This window comes from Colius striatus, chromosome 1 (assembly GCF_028858725.1).
Source record: "Colius striatus isolate bColStr4 chromosome 1, bColStr4.1.hap1, whole genome shotgun sequence".
Taxonomy (NCBI): Eukaryota; Metazoa; Chordata; class Aves; order Coliiformes; family Coliidae; genus Colius; species Colius striatus.
The window spans coordinates 31,473,936-31,492,257 of NC_084759.1; the positions used below are offsets into that span (position 1 = coordinate 31,473,936).

Below are 18,322 nucleotides of genomic sequence, written 5' to 3' on the forward strand. Positions count from 1 at the left end.
TCAACTCAATTAATATGACTAGTTAATGATATGATATTAGATCAAACAAACCGACACACTCAAATGTAGGTATTTCTGTTACTGGAAGTGTATGACATCATTCTATTTAGAGTGCATTATATAAATTATTTTGGCAAAGACCATTAAAGGTTTATGAGAACTAGCCAGCAGATCAGAAGTAGTAGTCTCTTCAAACAAATATTTGACAGGAAACTATCAAAAGCTTTGGCCCATTGCTTGTCCACCATTAAAAAACACTAATACATGGCACAAAAGGTCTTGTGAATCATAAATATCTCATTTTAATTCCACTAATCTATTGTCAGATCAATTTAAAAAGTGAATTGAGCCTATGTAAGCAACATCTGAGTTTGAGAACAATCCTCACTGTTCTGGGAGATGTGTGAAAGTGTGCGCTTAGCTGAACGAAAGAGAAGAAAATAGAAAAACAAGTTTTGTTGCTTTTACAGTAACTCCCTTGGTCATTTAAAAAAGTAGCATTCACAAACCTAAAGTCTCCAAATATCCCATATTCCTCAACTAACAGGGCAGGCACACATTTTCAGAACAGTTCAGCATCATACTGTGTGTTTGCCAACCTAAGTTGGCTCCAAGCATCTAAAGTCAGCTCTTTAGTAGCACAGAAATAAAGGCTGCATTTTCAACTGATGGGTCTTGAGCAATTTTGCCATTTGAATGTTTTGGAGAACATATGCCACTGAATTCAGTTTACTATTCATAAATGACATGCATTTGCCTTTGTCACACGGATCAAAATACAACAAATTGAGGATGAGGGGCAATAAGAAATTGCAAATTATGAAGGCATAACAAAGTAAGGTTATTTTCAAATCCTGTTGGTCTAAGATTAACTAGATCTCAGGACCCTATATTCTATCTCTGCTCTCACAACAAAGCAAAGAGAAATTCAGACCCGGGATCCAGAGAATGGCAACAGGTCACACCACGGATAGCAAGGGATGGCTAATAGAATCATAGAATCGTTTGACCTGGAAGAGACCTTTAAGATAAGATATCCCTTTTTTCTATTGTATCTAGCAACAGGACAAGGGGTAATGGGATGAAGCTGGAACACAAAAAGTTCCACTTAAATATAAGAAAAAACTGTTTCACTGTGAGGGTGATGGAGCAGTGGAACAGCCTGCCCAGAGGGGTTGTGGAGTCTCCTTCCTTGGAGGTCTTCAAGACCCGCCTGGACATGTTCCTATGAGACCTGATCTAAGTGACCCTGCTTCTGCAGGGGGTTGGACTAGATGATCTCTAAAGGTCCCTTCCAACCCTACCATTCCATGATCGAGTTCAGCCTTTGTCCCAGCCCTATCAACCACTAGACCATTTGCTGTGAGTATATAACTTAACAAATCTCTGATCAGACTTTCTGTAGGTCACCCTCCTGCAAGCCCAATATCATCAAACAACAATTCTTGTTACTCTGAGCATTAAACATTCTCAAAACCAACAACCTTAAGATACAGTTGTAACTTTTGAGCAAAATACATAGCAGTACAGATGAGATGAGTATGGAAAGGAAAATCTTAAATAAAATCGAAACCGTAGTTACCATTACTCCTTATTTCTTTTGTCTCAGATTACACTGCATCCTATTAATGAATCAGACTGATATCTGAAAGCTTTTGGAAACATGGAGATGTAATGCTAGACATCAACTGCCATAATTTTCCCTGATGAAAGTTAGAAGATGAGAAAATAAAAAATTTAGCCAAACCAAATGTAGAATATTCATAGAACATTATTTTAAATGTCAATTTCTTGTGTAAATGTTCCTATCTAGAATATTAAGCAGGTCTCTCAGAAAGCCAGTCAACAGAATCACTTAATTAGCAAACAGTTGTCATAGTGGTACCAACATCTGCTGTCAGACACTGTGATTAGACCTAGAGCTATTACTATCTATAATGAAGAAAGGTCAACATTACTGAAAGTTATCCTAGGATCTCTTGCACTGCAAATATACACCTTTCTTATAGAACAATCCTGTCTCAAAGGACTAGCATTCTACCCACTCATCAATTAATTCAATTACATTGACAGGACACTGAATTTTTTCTTCCTCAAACATACCACCTTACCACTTATTTTATGAAGGGGTTTTCTCTCCTGTGTTCTTTAAAGAACTGTCTCAGACTGTTCTCTTCCAACTTGAAAGAACAAAGTCAAGATTTTGAAACAGATCTGAAGATCCCTGAGCTGGTATCTGCAGTTTAATTTGTCAAGACAGAAGGATTTGTCGTCAAGTATTCCAAGAAATCTGCTGATCTGTTTCCAAGAATACCATCACATGACAGATGGACATGCCACAGTGAAAATGGAGTGACTCACGTGAAAACAGCAACCCAACTTCACTAATTTGAAACTTTTGTCTATGCCGTAAGGGATAAAATTCTGCAGCTTATTAGCATTTTTTACCATTTTCACCCAAATAAATATTTCTTCCATATCACAGAGTGCTAAAAGAATACTCATATTACAGTGTCAAGAACTAAAAAGTTAAGTAACCCATTGTCATGGTTTAGCAAGGAGTTGTTTTTGCCTGGTAACAGGGGGAGCGGGTTGCAGTGAAGACCCGGTAAAGAGTTTTTGGACTCTCCTCTGGCTCCTGGGTTTGGACTCACCTCCGGGCCAACTGGGTCAATCTGGTGCCTCTGTGATCACTGTTTAGGGACGGGAATTTGAAGTGCTGGCAGGAGGTCTAACAGTGATACAAGACAGAGGCGATGGCACAGACCCCACAGTCAGAAAAGGAGGAAGAAAGGAGGAGCATCAGACCAGAGACCCCTCTGCAAGTCGTGGTGAAAATGCAGGATGTACCCCTGCAACCCATGCAGGGTAATGGCAGGACTGAGAGTCACCAGCAGCTCTGGGTGAGTGCATCCAGACAGCTGAAGAGATTGTGTGAGGAGGTGGCCATGGCACAGGCCATGCTGGAGAGTCTGGCGGCTGCAAAGCAGACCCACATGAGAGCCAGAAAGGAGCTGCAGTCTTTGCAATAAATCCATGTCAGAGCAGCTGCCAAGTGTGTGAGGTACCCCACGGACGTGCAGGGAGGACTGGTGTGGAGCCCACCTGCCCTGAGGAGAGACAAATGGCAGAAGCTATTGGGAATAGACTGACTGAAATCCCCACTCCCCACCTCCCCGGGCCGTTGAGTGGGGGAGGAGGTAAAAACACCAGGATCAGGGCTCTGAGCCTGGGAAGAGGGGAGGAGTGGGGAGAAGATGGTCTTAAAGGGCTAGTCGGACTCTTCATCATTGTACCACTCTGTGTTGTTTTATTTTGGTTATGTTTTGAGGTTTAAGGTTATGCTTTAGTTGGTATTGCATTAAATTATTTTCTGTTTTCTTCCCCAAGCCGAGCAGCCTGGTCTGTTTTGTCCTGGAACTTAAGTGGCAATTAAGCTCTCCCTGCCCTTTGCAATCCTCAGGTCTTTGGTACTTGAGGCTAATGGTGGTCTTTTGTTCCCTGATCGGCCTAAACCACAACACTCATACAACTTAACTTTGCAATATAGCTTCCATATGCAGGTGTAAAGTCTTTAGTTACATGATCATATACTTTTGGCATTCCATGCAATGGATGGTTTTGGTAAGTATACAGCTGTGCCATACTCTGGTTTATAATAATTTTCAACGAGTATTTGTCTTATTTACCAAAAGTTAATGAAATATTGCTTTTTAGACATCATTTATTTCTGGCCTTATTATTACTATTATTACACTCAATACTACTACAATTAAGACCTTTTTGCAATATTGTGTATCTTCAAAGTATCAGCAACTTCAGAACTGATTTCTGCAGTTACAGAAAACTCAGCATTTCTGCGATACAGGTCCTACATTATAAACAACACAGAACTACTGACTTGATTTAAAATCTTATTTAAGTGGTTTCCCAGGATTATAGAGGGGCATAGTGTGATACAATGTCACAGGACAGAGGTTCCCATTACCCCTTAATTCTTTTTAACAGTCACCATCCCTTTTGTTTCTGACCACTTCATTCACTATTCACTCTCCAGCCTGTGTATAAAATGCGGCAAAAATCCTGGAAACAATGACTACCCAAGTAGTGTATGTACCATACACAATGCACTGGGTAAGAACAGGGGTTTGTGGGAAAAAAAAATAACCCAATCATAATGAAAAAAGACTAAGTACACAAAGTACATTTGCAGAGGCAATTTAATCCCAGTACTTCCTTATTGCTGGACTTCACGATGCTGAAGTGTTCTTTCAGTGCTGTTTATTTGTGCAATTCATCAGAGAAGAGAGCATCTCGTCTCATCTAATCTGCAGTCTCCAGCTTTTTAGGTATATTTGATATTCAACAATCAAGATTCGGTTGTGATAATGAAAACACTACATGAAGAAATACATCTTTGAGAATAATCATAAAGGCAGTGTTCCACTGGAAATGACTTGCATAGAAATGTGGTATTAATACAGAGTAACTGAGGCTACAGAGCTTTGAAAGAGTTTCTGTAGATCATGTTCTACAGTTCTTCAGGTTTCTCTGCCTAAACTTTCCACACATCCCTGTGTTTAACTGACAGCTTCTTAAGAGTTAGATTCCTGAGCATACAGCAAGCTAAACTCTGTATAAGAGAAAAATTTGTCAATCATGGAGAACAAAGGCCTTCCTTAATTCAGCTAGTTTTGAGTAATTTCCAAAACAAGGCAAGAAACCACAGCCCTGTAACTTCTCTGTCCTAATAAAGACTCTCTATGAATGTTGTGGAGATCAGTCCCTTACAGCTAGCTAGAGTAACTCAACACATAGACAACATTTGAAAAGTGTATTCTCTTTTGAGAAGGCACAAAAAAAGGAACCTGTGGGAGGAATAGCATTGTATCTCAAAGGAGTGTATGATTTTTTTTTAATGGCTTTATGAACAGTAGAAAGAGCGAAGTCTGGCTTGATATGAATTTACATCTCCAGTTTGATATACACACTGATTGCTTGACTTCTAAAAAGACATAAAATCACATTACAGTCTTTTCCTTAGCAAAGGTATTTAAAATATGCTCTTCTCCTACACTGGGTTTCACAAAACTTACAGGAATACCTGATGGGTGGCCTGCAATTAACTTGGGCAATCTTTGCCAAAGGCTACTGAAGGTGCTCTGAAAAAAGAAGGCACTCATCTTATCTCCAAAAGAAATGAAGCGTGTTGTGCAGTCAGGCTGAAAAAAATAGTTGTGCAGAGCTGTTGGGGACCAGTAGGTCTATGAGAATAAAATATTTATCTTCATTTTTACCTACAGTTAAGAGTCAAGAATCAGACCACAAAGAGTACAGACGCTCTCAGCTACTTTCATGATAACTTGGTGTGCCAGTAACCTTAAACCACTAAGAGGACGAAGAGCTTCAATATCTCCTGAGAAGAAGTCTCTCATGCTTCTCAAGACAAAACATAATAGAGTAGCCTGGGATCAATGACCACACAAATGATTGAATTTAGTGCAGATATAAATGGATTCCCAGTGTAAAGCAGTGATGGAGGTTTCAGATGCCAGGCATGAATATTTAAACAGCTTTTTTTAAAGATGTAATGAGAAAAGTAGCACAAAACACGTCTGGGCAATCTTAAGACTCCATACTTCCTATATCATCTCCTCAAACAGTGTATATTGCTAACATGAGGTATATTAAAAAAATAGATTGTGATATGAGTTACAAGTGCACATGGCAGAAGCAAGTAAATGTAAACTTAGTCACACAAGAACTCCAGAGAAAAGAGGTAGCATCAAAGCAAAATATCCTTCTTAGATGAAGAAATTAAGGTTAGTTAATACAGGTTTTTACAGGTGTAGAGAATAGGGGACAAATATAAGTATTCTGGTAAAAAAATCCAGTCAAATGATTTAATTAGCTGCATAATTAAAGCTTTCCTTTTATTACCACAAACACATTAAAAAAATAAAGAAAATAGATACAAACTAGTACCTAAGAAGTAAGAGGAGGTAAACTTATTAATAGATAAAAGAATATCTATTTCGAAACCAACCCAGGTCATACACATTTGTAAAACTGTGGACCAGTGAAAGCAAATCCAAACTACCTTAACGAGTCATTCGTGAAAACTGCTGAATGTTAGCATTAATTTGTAATAAGTTATGCAGAAAGGTGTCAAAGTCCAAACCTGGAAATTAAGGAAACTTCCTTAATATAAAGTTAAAGCCATCACCTTCAAAATTAAAACCATACTTAGAACCAAATAAGACACTGAAAAAACACAACTATGAACTGCAACTATTAACACTTATGATCTCACAAGAATAATTATTGCTAAACAGTATTTTAAAGTAGCTATAATATTAACTTATGAGAGGATAAATTCTTTATGAAAGGAGTCTTTCCTTTCCTTTGCCTGAGCAAATATAACTGTATTTGTTCACAGAGGCAATGCAACTGCATTTTAGTTAAGCACATGATACTTCCATCTGCCAGTATCAGACACTGAAAATACCATAATTTCCTTAAAACTCTCAATACTACTTATACGCCATGGAAAATATTCACCAGAGAAGCTGGAAGTAACTATGCTACTCCTAATTTCTATGAAATGGGTTCATCCCGTTTCTTGGCAACTGCACCATTTAGCTACATTAAAAGCACGGACAATTCAGGACAGTGGGTTAATGTTTCCTTTGTAAGATTTCCTTAATACATGTTATAGCACTCAGATCTCAAGTATTGTAAGGCCATCAGTAACAGAAACGCATTTGCAGTTGGGTAACATGCATCCAAAAAATCAAGCATTGAGTGGTGTAACTCTAAGTCTTTTCTTGACAGTTAGTTAATTTAATAATTAAATATCTGGACATTAAATATGCCTATCATAAGGTCACATGAATGCTTTTATTTTCTGCTGGTTCTAAGACAAGCACACGTTACCGCTTTTTCACAGAACTTGCAGCAGAAAATAAATAAGCTGTTTCAGATTTTTTTACAATGATTTGTTTGTGAGATATTATTTCTCCAGAGAAAATGAAAGCTGAAGTCTTAGCCACACTTCCTTTTTCTTTGTGCTGCATTTCATCTGTGGCCCCATCAAAATGCAAAGGTATCTACATCTCTTCCCTCTCACTGCACAAGAAAATTTTTAAAGCAATAAATCTATCCTCGTCTGTCCTGATTGAAGTGCAGGATCGGGCAGCAGCAACAGAGCGGTCAAGAATCGAGGAGAAGAGGTCAGAGTGCTCAAAAAAGTGTTAAGAATATTTATAGATTTTGGGGAAAAAACTATCATTGTGATGTTTTTATTTCCTGAGGAATGCTGATCCCGCAAACAACTTTGTTTCACATTCTTTAAAGGCAAATCAGATAAATCCTATATTTTCTTGCAAACCATCTACCCAGCAAAAAACTGGTTGCTACAGCAGAAGGAACCATTTTACTGATATGAGTTAGAAAAAGGCACCTGGAGCACGAAGAGGGTGAGCCAGATCATTATTAGTCTCTCTGCCCAAAAGAAAGTCACTCTAGTGAATAGATTTCTCCCTTCAGGCTTTTTTCTTGTTCATTCTTTTTGGAATCATTACTTGGCTTAAAACTTCCAGCCATCCATCTACATATGCAGCATTATACAAACAAGGAAGAAAGCATTTATTTTACCTTCACAAGATAGGCCATGAGAAGTGACTCCAGAGAGGCTCTCTCTACACACGTTACAGAAGGTAGGTCGGGCATGGGAGCAGGCGTACCAGTTATGCATCCCTGAGAAATGTTCCACATTAAACTGTGCGGTCTAGTAAAGGAGAAGTTAAGACAAATTTGCAAGTACAGAACACAGCTACGGTGACTGAAATTACCTACGGTTCCATATTACAGGGGACAGCAATGCAACGTTCATAGAAAGTATTCTCCAAGAGTATTTAGGCTGCTCTCCCCCCAAACTTCTAAACCAAAGTGTGACAGTAAGCTCTTATTTCACTAGTAAAGGTCTTATCATGAGAGCTTCACTCTGACATTAGACACACTTTTCACACTAAGGAAGGTGAATACCCCAGTTCTGTGTCCTGTAGCTTGATCTGTTGAGCTACAACACCAAAGGGATGTCAACTTACCTCATAGTGTTCTCTGGACTGAACAGACTTCAGAGAGCTTATCCAGTCCTCCATTTCTTTTCTGTTCTCAGCACACAATATTAGCCTCCTAAATGGAGTGATTATCTGAAAAAGATAACACATTCTGATTAATCCAGATAGCAAAAATCATGACACTGTAATACTTAATATACTCTTTCATGTGAGATGATGGAAAAGGAAGACCCTCCCTAGCTCATAAGACATTAAACGCTTAAAATTAGTTTCTTTAATGCACTACCAACAACGAAGTAGTTTGCTTTTCCTTTCTCAGCTCCCTAGACTCAAATCAGGTTTCGGTATAGGTCCTTACAATCTATACTGATCATTCCTCCTTCTCAGTTCTTTGTCTATGCACTGAGATTTAAATACTCAAATGGCAGGCACTGAAAATGCTAAAACAGCCATTCTGGAAATTATTAATTGACTAAGATTGCAATCCTATTTCATAACAGCGTTATAGCAACTGCAAGGTCCATTCCAATTGCTAAAGATAAAAGCATACCAAAATCAAAAGCCTTATAAGTCTTTGACAACAAGAACTTTCATCATATTTCTCTATCTTGTTTATTAAAACATACATAAATTTAAAACAGAACTTTCAATATGAAAATCAGTAAAAGAACACACACATCTCTTTATAAAAAGAGAACAAAAACAAACAGCTGAAATCATATCCTACTAGGATGGTTGAATGAATTGCTAGAACAAGTTGATGCTGGGGAGTTTTCAGTGGTCTAGAGTTGGATTCTAGAAATCTGAAAAATACTGTACCTAGGAGGTTCAGAGTATAAGCTGTTTTCCTCTCTCCCTTCACCAGTAGAAAAATAATTAAAATAACAGGAAGGCACCAGAAACTATCAGCTAACTCCCACTGAAATTATTTTGAGCAGAGCACTAAAATAGACAAAGCAGTTACTTACATAGCAAAGAATTTAAAACAAAACAAGTACATGGAATTAAAGGAAAGTTATTTGTTGTGTTGTAGAAAGTCTGAAAAAATAAAATTAAATCCTTTATCAGTCTTATGCCTGAATGTATTGCATAGTATGTACCACCCACACTTGCCAATGACATAAGTAAAACAAAGGACTACCAAAAATGATATCTCTAAAGTATCGTTTTAAATGCTACAGACTAGATATTGTAACATTTATACATTATTAGTAAATACTTATCCACAGCTGCATTTACTTACCCAATCTCTGCTGTAAATAGTCTCTAGCCTTGATTTGTCCTATCCACTTCTTCATTAAACCGAGCTGCACTTAAACATATCTCAGAGGCAACGGAACTGAAGTGCAGCAAGCTGCAAGTCACATGGAGGGGAGGCAAAAACCCTGGGGCTTGGGCTTGCTTCTCCCCTCCCCCCCCCCTCCCTTTTTTTTAATGTACTCACTTCCCATGGAATGGAATAGTTTCTCTGTTTTCTATTTCCTTCAATCTTGCTTAAGCCTTTTAATAAGGTTTATTAGTAGCTCTCCACAGCTCTTCCTAAAGAACAGTTAATGCAAAGAGCAATGCTTCTCTCATTAGTTTGGAGCCAAACAGATGCTTTATTACTTCAAAATGTTTTTCTAGGCCAGGTCATCAAGTGAAGCACAGAAAAGCCATTAAATCATAATATGACTCTGGCTCCAACAACAACCAGCATTCTGCTGGAATTTCCAGGTTTCAGTGGATTCAGAAATCTTACTTGGGCAAATATGTCCATCAGATTATTTCCTATTATAAAGCATGACATTGAAATACAGATTAAGCTGGGACAAGTCCACCCAAAACTCAGCCCTTTGCATCTGTCCTTCCCCCACGCTCATTACTGATGTTAACCTGTAACCAGATGTTGTGAAATGACATTAAGCAACAACTGCTGCATTTATTGCTGAAGACTCCTGACAATCTTGATCTTTTCAAGTACTATTAATTTATAGTCTTTAGTACTACTGATGACAGACATTCCCTGTGAATCCCCCCACTCTCCCCTCCCAAAATCAAGGCCTTAGTTCTTTTGTTCACATTGTCAAGTGCCAATGGATATGCCTTTTGGTAAACAAAGCATCAGCACAGGGCAGGTAAATGAGACAGAGGACCACAGCACACAGAACAGCAGCTACAAACAAGCCAGGTGAGACATGAAAGGCCATCTCAAAAGGTAATACATGCTTGTTTTGGCAACCAAATCACATCATCGACCATTGCTAACTAATGTACGTAAATATACCAGAAATTCCCATATCCCAATTTCTTGTTAAATTCAGAGCATAATAAACTTAATAAAAGTTCATAGCATTTCAACAGTCTGAAAGTTATATCATATATGGACAATGTGGAATTGATTATTATCAGTGCCAAGAAAATAAAGTAGAAAGTTGAAAGACTTTGTATTTGGAAATACAGCATCTGTAACATGATGATTAAACTACTCCTTCTCTTTTATTTATACATTTAACTACAAACTTCAAGAAGGTGTTAAGATAACATGAAAAAAAGACAAAATGCATTACATGCAAAAATTATCAACAATACTTGGATTTTTTCTTAAATAAAAAGAGAAAATTAACAGCCTATTTACGTTCTCATCTATTTCAGTGTAGAAATTCACAGAGAAGATGTACTCTGATTATTTATTAGATGTTTCTCGTAACATAAAAACTCAGGGAACCGAGGAAATTACCAACAAACAGCAAAAAGTGTTTTTTCCTAAATGTAACATATTATGTAGACCTAAAAAGTAATCCCAAAGGATGCTGAGGTGATCAGAAGCATAAATGTCAAAAAAAGGTATTTGAAAAATTCATCATGAATAGATGCATCATATACTATAAAACACAATATCAAAAACCTTCAACTTAACGAGTCTTCAAAATTCCATGAGTGAAAGTTAGGAAGTTACACAAAAGGAAGAATCACTATGTACGTATTCTGCTGTTTATACTCCTTTCTTGAATACTTGCTACTGCTTTTATACTTCGACTCAGTATGGTTTTATGAGCTTTACACTAACTCAGTATCACTGTTCTTGCTTGTTCTAAACTGAGAATGACTTCCTCTAACTTCTTAATTGCATTTACACAGAAGGCATGCTTTCTCACAGATGCTTACAGAAAGTTAAGGTTAACTAAGTTAAGTAGAACGTTTCAAGTGCTTTCATTAAGGATAGCTGAGCCTGTATGCTGACATAATCAGAATTAAAATGGATTTAATTGTCCTTAAATCTATTTTCCAGGCATGTAAATCTAGATTTTACTAGTAATCTTATGTCACTGCAAGATTCAAAGGCCTGCATCATTTCTTCAACTGACCAAAGTCAGGTTATTTTTTTTCTATCACATACTGTCTTTTTTTTAAAAAATCACTGCTCACTGCTCCCAAAATGATTATTTATATCTCTCTCTGATTATGCTAAACTCAATGGACAAGAAGAAATTGTATAACACAATGACACAGGAAGTGTCACAGGAACTGCTGGAAGACCATTGAGGAAACCCAAGAAAATTCTTAAATCTCAAGAGGAACTCAGGTGCTAATGGTTCACATGCTGACAAAGCATGAGACAAAACAAGACAGATGAAGACAGACAAAAGGCCTTAAAGCAAAACAAAACGAAAAAATCAGCAGATTTCATTTAGAAGATTAAGTTACTTTGAAATTTTTTGCTATTGTCAAGTAGCCAAGAAGAGCTCATTGCTGATTTTTTAAAGAGAGAGTTATTAAAGCCAGATACTGTAGTATATTGCAAAGTAATGAAATTGACATAGTGGGAATAAAAAAAAGAAGGCTTTTAAAACAGTAGGCAAAGGGAAAGAGTAAGCATATATAGCCTTAAAAGTTGAAGGCAAACAACACATCTCCTAAACCAGCATAGGGAATAAAGAATGTTTGGATAGGAAGAAAAATGGCCCATTACTGTAATAATGTTCCTGTTATGTTCTGAAAAATAGGGGGTGCTTTGAGTGGGAAATGAATGAAAAAACAAGAAATCTGCTACCCCACAGGTCTTGTAATAAATTGGGATTTTCACATACGATTGACACTAGGATAATTTGGCTTGTAACAATATACAGATATGATTCTATGATTCTATGCTCATATGTATGTACATACACATCTGGAAATTACTCAGATGAAAACTACACGGTTGAGTTCTGGACCACTACTACAATTTTTCTTCCAGACAGCACCTATTATGAACAAGCTTAACATCTTGAAAGGAAATTAAATTGCCAACGTAAATTGGCTATGAAAATACAGTATAAATTTGAAAGCACTTCCATTTTCAAAGGGGGTAACTTTACGGATAACATTCTATATGCCTTAAAGTCGATAAGTTTAGAATTACAATCTGTAAAATAAAATCACTGAGTTCAATTAAAGCAGATTGCCTAATTTTTAACATAATTTGTCATATCAGCAATATATAAGAAAATAGAGTTCTCAAAGCTTGGTGGCTACATTTCTGTACTGATTCAAAGGAAAATGCAGACATTACATTTGCTAATCAGGAAAATAATGGTCTACATCTCAGCAGCAACACAGCAGCTATTGTAAAGCACCCTGCTTCCTGCAACATGATATTCACATTAAGGCACCTTCTGCTGCTCTAAACTACTATCAGCCATTACACTAATAGCACTTTGTATGGCCAATCTTGAATTGACTTAGTAATGTAGAAACATCGCTTAGAATCCAAAACAGGCGGGGAAATGGTTTTCCTGTTCTTTGAACAGATATTTTTAAACTATCTTTCAGGAACTAATGAAGATAGGGTGATACAGAGAGAAAGCACTCCAACCCTTTCTCCTCCTAGGGACTGCACATGATGCCTGGGGCATGAGCATAATAGATTCAATGCCAGGTAACTTCTCTGTGCTTCTAGATGTTGGTGATTGAGTTCTGGCAAGTACTAGGATGACATGTTATGCCTCCCTTGCGTTCTGTCTGCCCCTCGATTTCCTATCCTCATGCAGGTGTGTCCATATGAACACGACAAATGAAAGCACCGGTCCCCTACAGTGGTGGAAGCAGACAGGCTGCTGGGGTCACAGGTGCTCATGTACCTACCAGAACTTGTCTGCAAAAAAATACAGTGCTAACAGTTGGGCAGCTTTCTACAGTACTTTAATTTCTTGGATTCAGGATACAAAATAAATTTAAACTGTACTGTGGCTGTTAAAGGTGCAGTTGGTGCTTTATGGTGAGTTGTCAGGATTATTTTTCAGGATGAGTCAAGCCAGGCAAAAGTATAAGTTACAGAGAGAGTGGAAGATTTAAAAGCAAGGCAAGTAATAAATGGCTATTAAATTTGCCTGAGTATAATACAGAATTTTTAATCAGAACACTTAGCTCTGTCTACTCCACTAAAATGTTGCTTTCCTCTTTTTGCTGGCCTTCTCCTATTTCACTGTTGCCAAGCTCACAAGTAATGAAGTAATGTGGCCCCATGACAAAAACTCATAGAAGAGGGAAGAAAAGGGTTAGTCCCGAACAGCACCTGTACCAGTACACTCAGACAAGTGGGTTTAACTAAAATGCAGGACAAAAGTGGTTACATCACAAAACCAGGTATAAGGGCTATTCTGACTTCACTCTGCAGTAGAATCCAGCCTGTGCAATTTAGGTGGCCTTGATTATATCACATCTAACAAAAACGAAGGAGCATTGCCCAGAATACATCTTGGCACATGAAGGACAAGAAAATGATCATGAGTAGGCAGCACGGATTCACCAAGAGGAGGTTGTGCTTGACCCATTTGATAACCTACGATGAAATGACTGGCTTGGTAGATGAGTTGTCCACCTTGCATTCAGTAAGGATTTCAGCACTATCTCTTAAGATGTTCATAGAAAAGTTCAAGAAGTATGGGCTAGATGAGCAGATAGTGAAGTAGAATAAAAACAGCTGGGCCCAGAGGCTGGTGATCAGTGCATAAAGTCTACTTATAGGCCACCAACATGCAGTGTACTCCAAAGGTCAATACTGGGCCCAGACCTCTCAATGATGGGGTAGGGTGCATCCTCAGCAAGTTTGCCAAAGACACAAAATTGGGAGGAGCAGCTGATACACCAGAGGGTTTTGCTGTCGTCCAGAGAGACCTCAACAAGCTGGAAAAATGGGCTGGCAGGAACCTCATGAAGTTCAACAAGGAGAAAACTCTGCACCTTGGCAGGAACAACCTCAGGCACCAGTACATGCTGAGGGCCACCTGGGTGGAAATCAGCTTGGCAGAAAAGCACCTGAATGTCCTGCTGGACAACAAATTGAACAACATGAGCCAGCATTATGTGCCCTTGCAGCAGAGAAGGCAAATGGTACCCTGGGCTGCATTAGAAAGAGTACTGCCAGCAGGTCAAGCGAGGTGATACTGCCTCTCTACTCAGCACTGGTGAGGCCACATCTGGAGTACTGTGTCAGGGCTCCTGAGTAGAATAGAGACACAGACATACTGGACTCAGTTCAAAGAAAGGCCAAAAGGATGATGAAGGCACTGAACCATCTGACATATGAGGAGAGGCTGAGAGAGTTATGACTGCTTATCTTGAAGATAAGAGGGCTCAGAAGGATCCGATTTATAGATGTAAATACTTGAAGGGAGGGTGCAAAGAGGACAGAGCCAGGTTGTTTCCAGTGGTGCCTAGTGACGAGCTAAGAGGTGACAGGCACAAACTAAAACACAAGAAGCTCGCTGTGAACATCAGGAAACAGTTTCTTAGCATGAGGGTAACTGAGCACTGGCACAGGTTGCTCAAGGTAATTGTGGAGTCTCCATCCTTAGAGATACTGAAAAGCTGACTGGACATGCTCCTGGGCAGCCAGCTCTAGGCACCCCTGCTTCAGTAGAAGGATCTGTTCCAACCCCTCAAATCAGTCTGATTTTGTGAAAACAGAATCCAGGTAAACCAAGTAATCCAGTTACAACATGTCCAGCCTAGAATTGTAAAACAATGCAAAAAGTATCCAGCAAAGGTCACTTTGTCAGAAATCTACAGGTCCTCAAATTTGACCTCATGTATCCAATGTCAACCAACTGCTAAGAGGAAAATACTAATCCTGCAGAAGTACAGATTTATAATGAGAGAGTTACAAGAAGCAGGGAAGGAAAGTTCCGTGATTTTGGACCAAAGACTTAGAAATTTATCTTAAATCAGTATTTAAATATAGCAAACCCAATAAACCATTCTTGTAAATGTAAAGTAGAAACTGCTATATATAGTTCAAGGCCTGCACGTTTCTTTAAAGCCCTTACACAAAGATTTGTTTAGCATGTTACTTCACACTCCTGTGCCCTTAGCTCTGGCTTTGCCAGCTCATTACATGTCTATCAGATGGGATGGCTTTTGTGCTTACAGGAAAACATTTAGTTACGTATTTAATGGCAAAGTTATACAAAATAATACAGCAAGTGACTGGGGTTTTTTGTCTGTAATAATAGATGTTTGCTTAAACATGATCCAACTGCTTGAAGCCAAGGATCCTTGCTCACTAGTGACAGGAAATTAATTCAAAGTTTACACCAATTGCTTTGTTTATAAAATTATTTGGTATACATGAACTGCACAGAGGGATAGTTTCTCCAGGTATTTTAACCATTTTTAAAGCAAGAAGAGAAGGAACTATCAGAGCATAAGGAAGTATAAAACTGCAGGAAGAACAAAATCTGGCATTCCTCAGTGTCTGTTCACAATTGCTTCACCAGTGCTATACCATGGGTTCAGACAAGGAAACAAAAGATGTTTGCAATGCATTTAATTCTATGCAAATCTTTTTATTACGTTTCACAAATTAAAGAAACTAAAGGCAAAAAAAGAGAGACTTTTACTGGGAAAAAAAAGTGCTTAAGCTCAAAATCTCTGGGAAACAAGTTCTAGGCAAATACAACTAGAATCAAAATGTACAATATAGCTCAGAATGGTCACATTTTAAAGTATCCCCTTGTTTTCCTCTTTCGAAAAGTGTTCAGCTTTCTTGTAATAGCTCAGTCCCAAGTGATTTAGCTATGGATTTTAACCTCACAGCTGAAATGCTTTATTGCTTTTTCATAATGAAACTTAAAGCTTCAACATCTCCAGATACTCGAGGGAAAGGGAGACAGTGCATCAAGTCAGAGATAAGGAGCTTGAAACTTGAAAGTCACACCCAAAGAGCTCTCAGCTTCATTACATTTTTTTGTCACTGTCAGAGGGCAGGGGAAAACGAGCAAATGCTAAATGGAGGAAAAAACCCTAAGTGCATCACAAGTGCACATTAATTGCTTTTGTCTAATTTTTTTTCCTTCAGCATATTAATTTGCTATTTCAATTTTTGTTTTGTTTCTAAGCTGCCTGAATATAGAGAAAAAAAAATAACCACAAAATTGAACAAAATGGAATACACAGCACTTTCCCTGTCTTTCTGTGGTTTGGGTACTGCTAGGGCTTGAGAGCATCAAACAGCCTTCATCATTTAGAGGCTTCTCAGCATCTGTACAAAACAGCAGATAGTTCACAACTAGGGAGAAACTAAATCCATCCCAAGAGTTACGTACCCGTGCAAAGCTGAGTCACACTGGTGATGCCAGCAAAAGACCTTGGGCTGTTTCCAGACATATTTTTCATCCTAGAGACAACAACAAGCTCTGAGGTCTTCACAGATGTCACTTCAGGATGTCTGTCAGCCCTGCATGAGACTGCAAACAGGGCATAGGGAATGTTTGGATACACCATTCCCCATCTTGAAATGGTGAATGACACTAACCCTTCTGATAGCACCAAAGGCAAAACTTAAACTGTCGTGTTTCTGAGAATGGGATTTCACTCACAAAGGCATTTGAAATAAAGGCATCTGCAAATGTGTTTGATCTCTCTCCATCATCAGTATATACTGTTAACAACTTTAACACTCAACTGGAATGCATGGGAAATTCCAAATTGTACCCATAACTGGGATATAATTGCCCATCTAAAGGATAAATATGATGCAAAATATGTTGAGAAGAATCCTAAGGATGGCATCACAGACAGTACATATTTCAGTGATTCTTCTATTTTCCTTCACACAAATAATTTCACAATCTCAACAAAAGCTCATTATCCATACCTGGATCCCTGTGAACATTATTATTAAAATTAGCATGCAATACACCTATAGCATACACCTATAGCAGAAGTTGATGCACACTAAAGAATGTTCACTCAATGCTGTGGTCATTTAAGTAATTGAAATCCGCTTTAAGTAAATTAATCAAGAAACAGAAACATGTTTCCAAACACAAATTCATTTCTTTCATGTCCCTGTGGTTTATTATAGGGAGAAGCCAAGCAAGAGTGTCTCCCTTCAAGGGAAAATCATCAGAGACTATATATATAAATTTACTCAAAACATGCTTTTCACAAAGAAGAAAACAAAATGCAGGTAGCTGTGCTCCAAGGCATTCCCACAGAGTAAACTAGAAAGTTTAATCATGCAGGCTAAGAACACAGCAGTGAAAAATGCTTGCTCAGCAAAAGTTGAAACCAGATGCAACCACTCCAACTCTGGAAAAAGCCAAAACTTTGAATGCAGATGTTAAGCCCATGATCCCAGGAATTTCCCAAACAGGAGCAAGATGATTTCACCAAACTACAGAAATAAGGAAGACAGTGAGAGAGAAGCAGTGGAAAGCCCAGTAAAGGTCAGTGCAACCCTTAGGTGAGGGACCATGACAGAAATAACAAAAAGGAATGAGACAGAATAGTGTCTGAAGGAGGCCTGAGGCTATGAGTAAAGAAACCATCTTGTGATGTTCACTGCAACCAAACTGCAGTTAACTGGATTTTGTAAACAAATGGAACAGCATCAGAGAAATACCTTCACTGGCTCAAGACCCTGAACTTCGGGCAAATTAAGGGTCAGTGATGAAAGTGAATGGATGTTAGATTATTAAATAGGAATAAAATAGTATAATTATTCCCAGACTTGGGAGTATCTCTCTTTGTCTCTGATCCAAAAAGAGAGGGTACTGGAGTGCCCAAAAGTAAAATACATAAAGGGCAGATGTCACAATGATGTCTAATGACAGGATAAGGGGCAATAAGCTGGAACACAAGAGGTTCCAAAGAAACACAAGGAATAATTTCTTCACTGTGAGGGTGTGAGTGCACTGGAACAGGCTGCCCAGCGGGGTTGTGGAGTCTCCTTCTCTGGGGACACTGAAAATTCACCTGGACAAGTTCCTGTGTGA

The 18,322-nt window shown here is 38.3% G+C and overlaps 1 protein-coding gene across 5 annotated transcripts in view; it reads right to left on the reverse strand.

Annotated features, from left to right (window-relative positions):
* DGKH (diacylglycerol kinase eta) overlaps positions 1-18,322 on the reverse strand; it is a 176,950-nt gene that overhangs the window by 60,189 nt on the left and 98,439 nt on the right. For 4 of the 5 annotated variants that reach the window (XM_061995125.1, XM_061995120.1, XM_061995156.1 and 1 more), the window contains 2 exons: positions 8,109-8,213; positions 7,657-7,789 (listed from right to left, as the gene is read on the reverse strand). In XM_061995125.1, coding sequence (XP_061851109.1) covers positions 7,657-7,789; positions 8,109-8,213 — 238 coding nt within the window. Of the gene's footprint in view, positions 1-7,656; positions 7,790-8,108; positions 8,214-18,322 lie in introns of those variants that run through there. The other variant, XM_061995133.1, reaches the window with a different exon arrangement.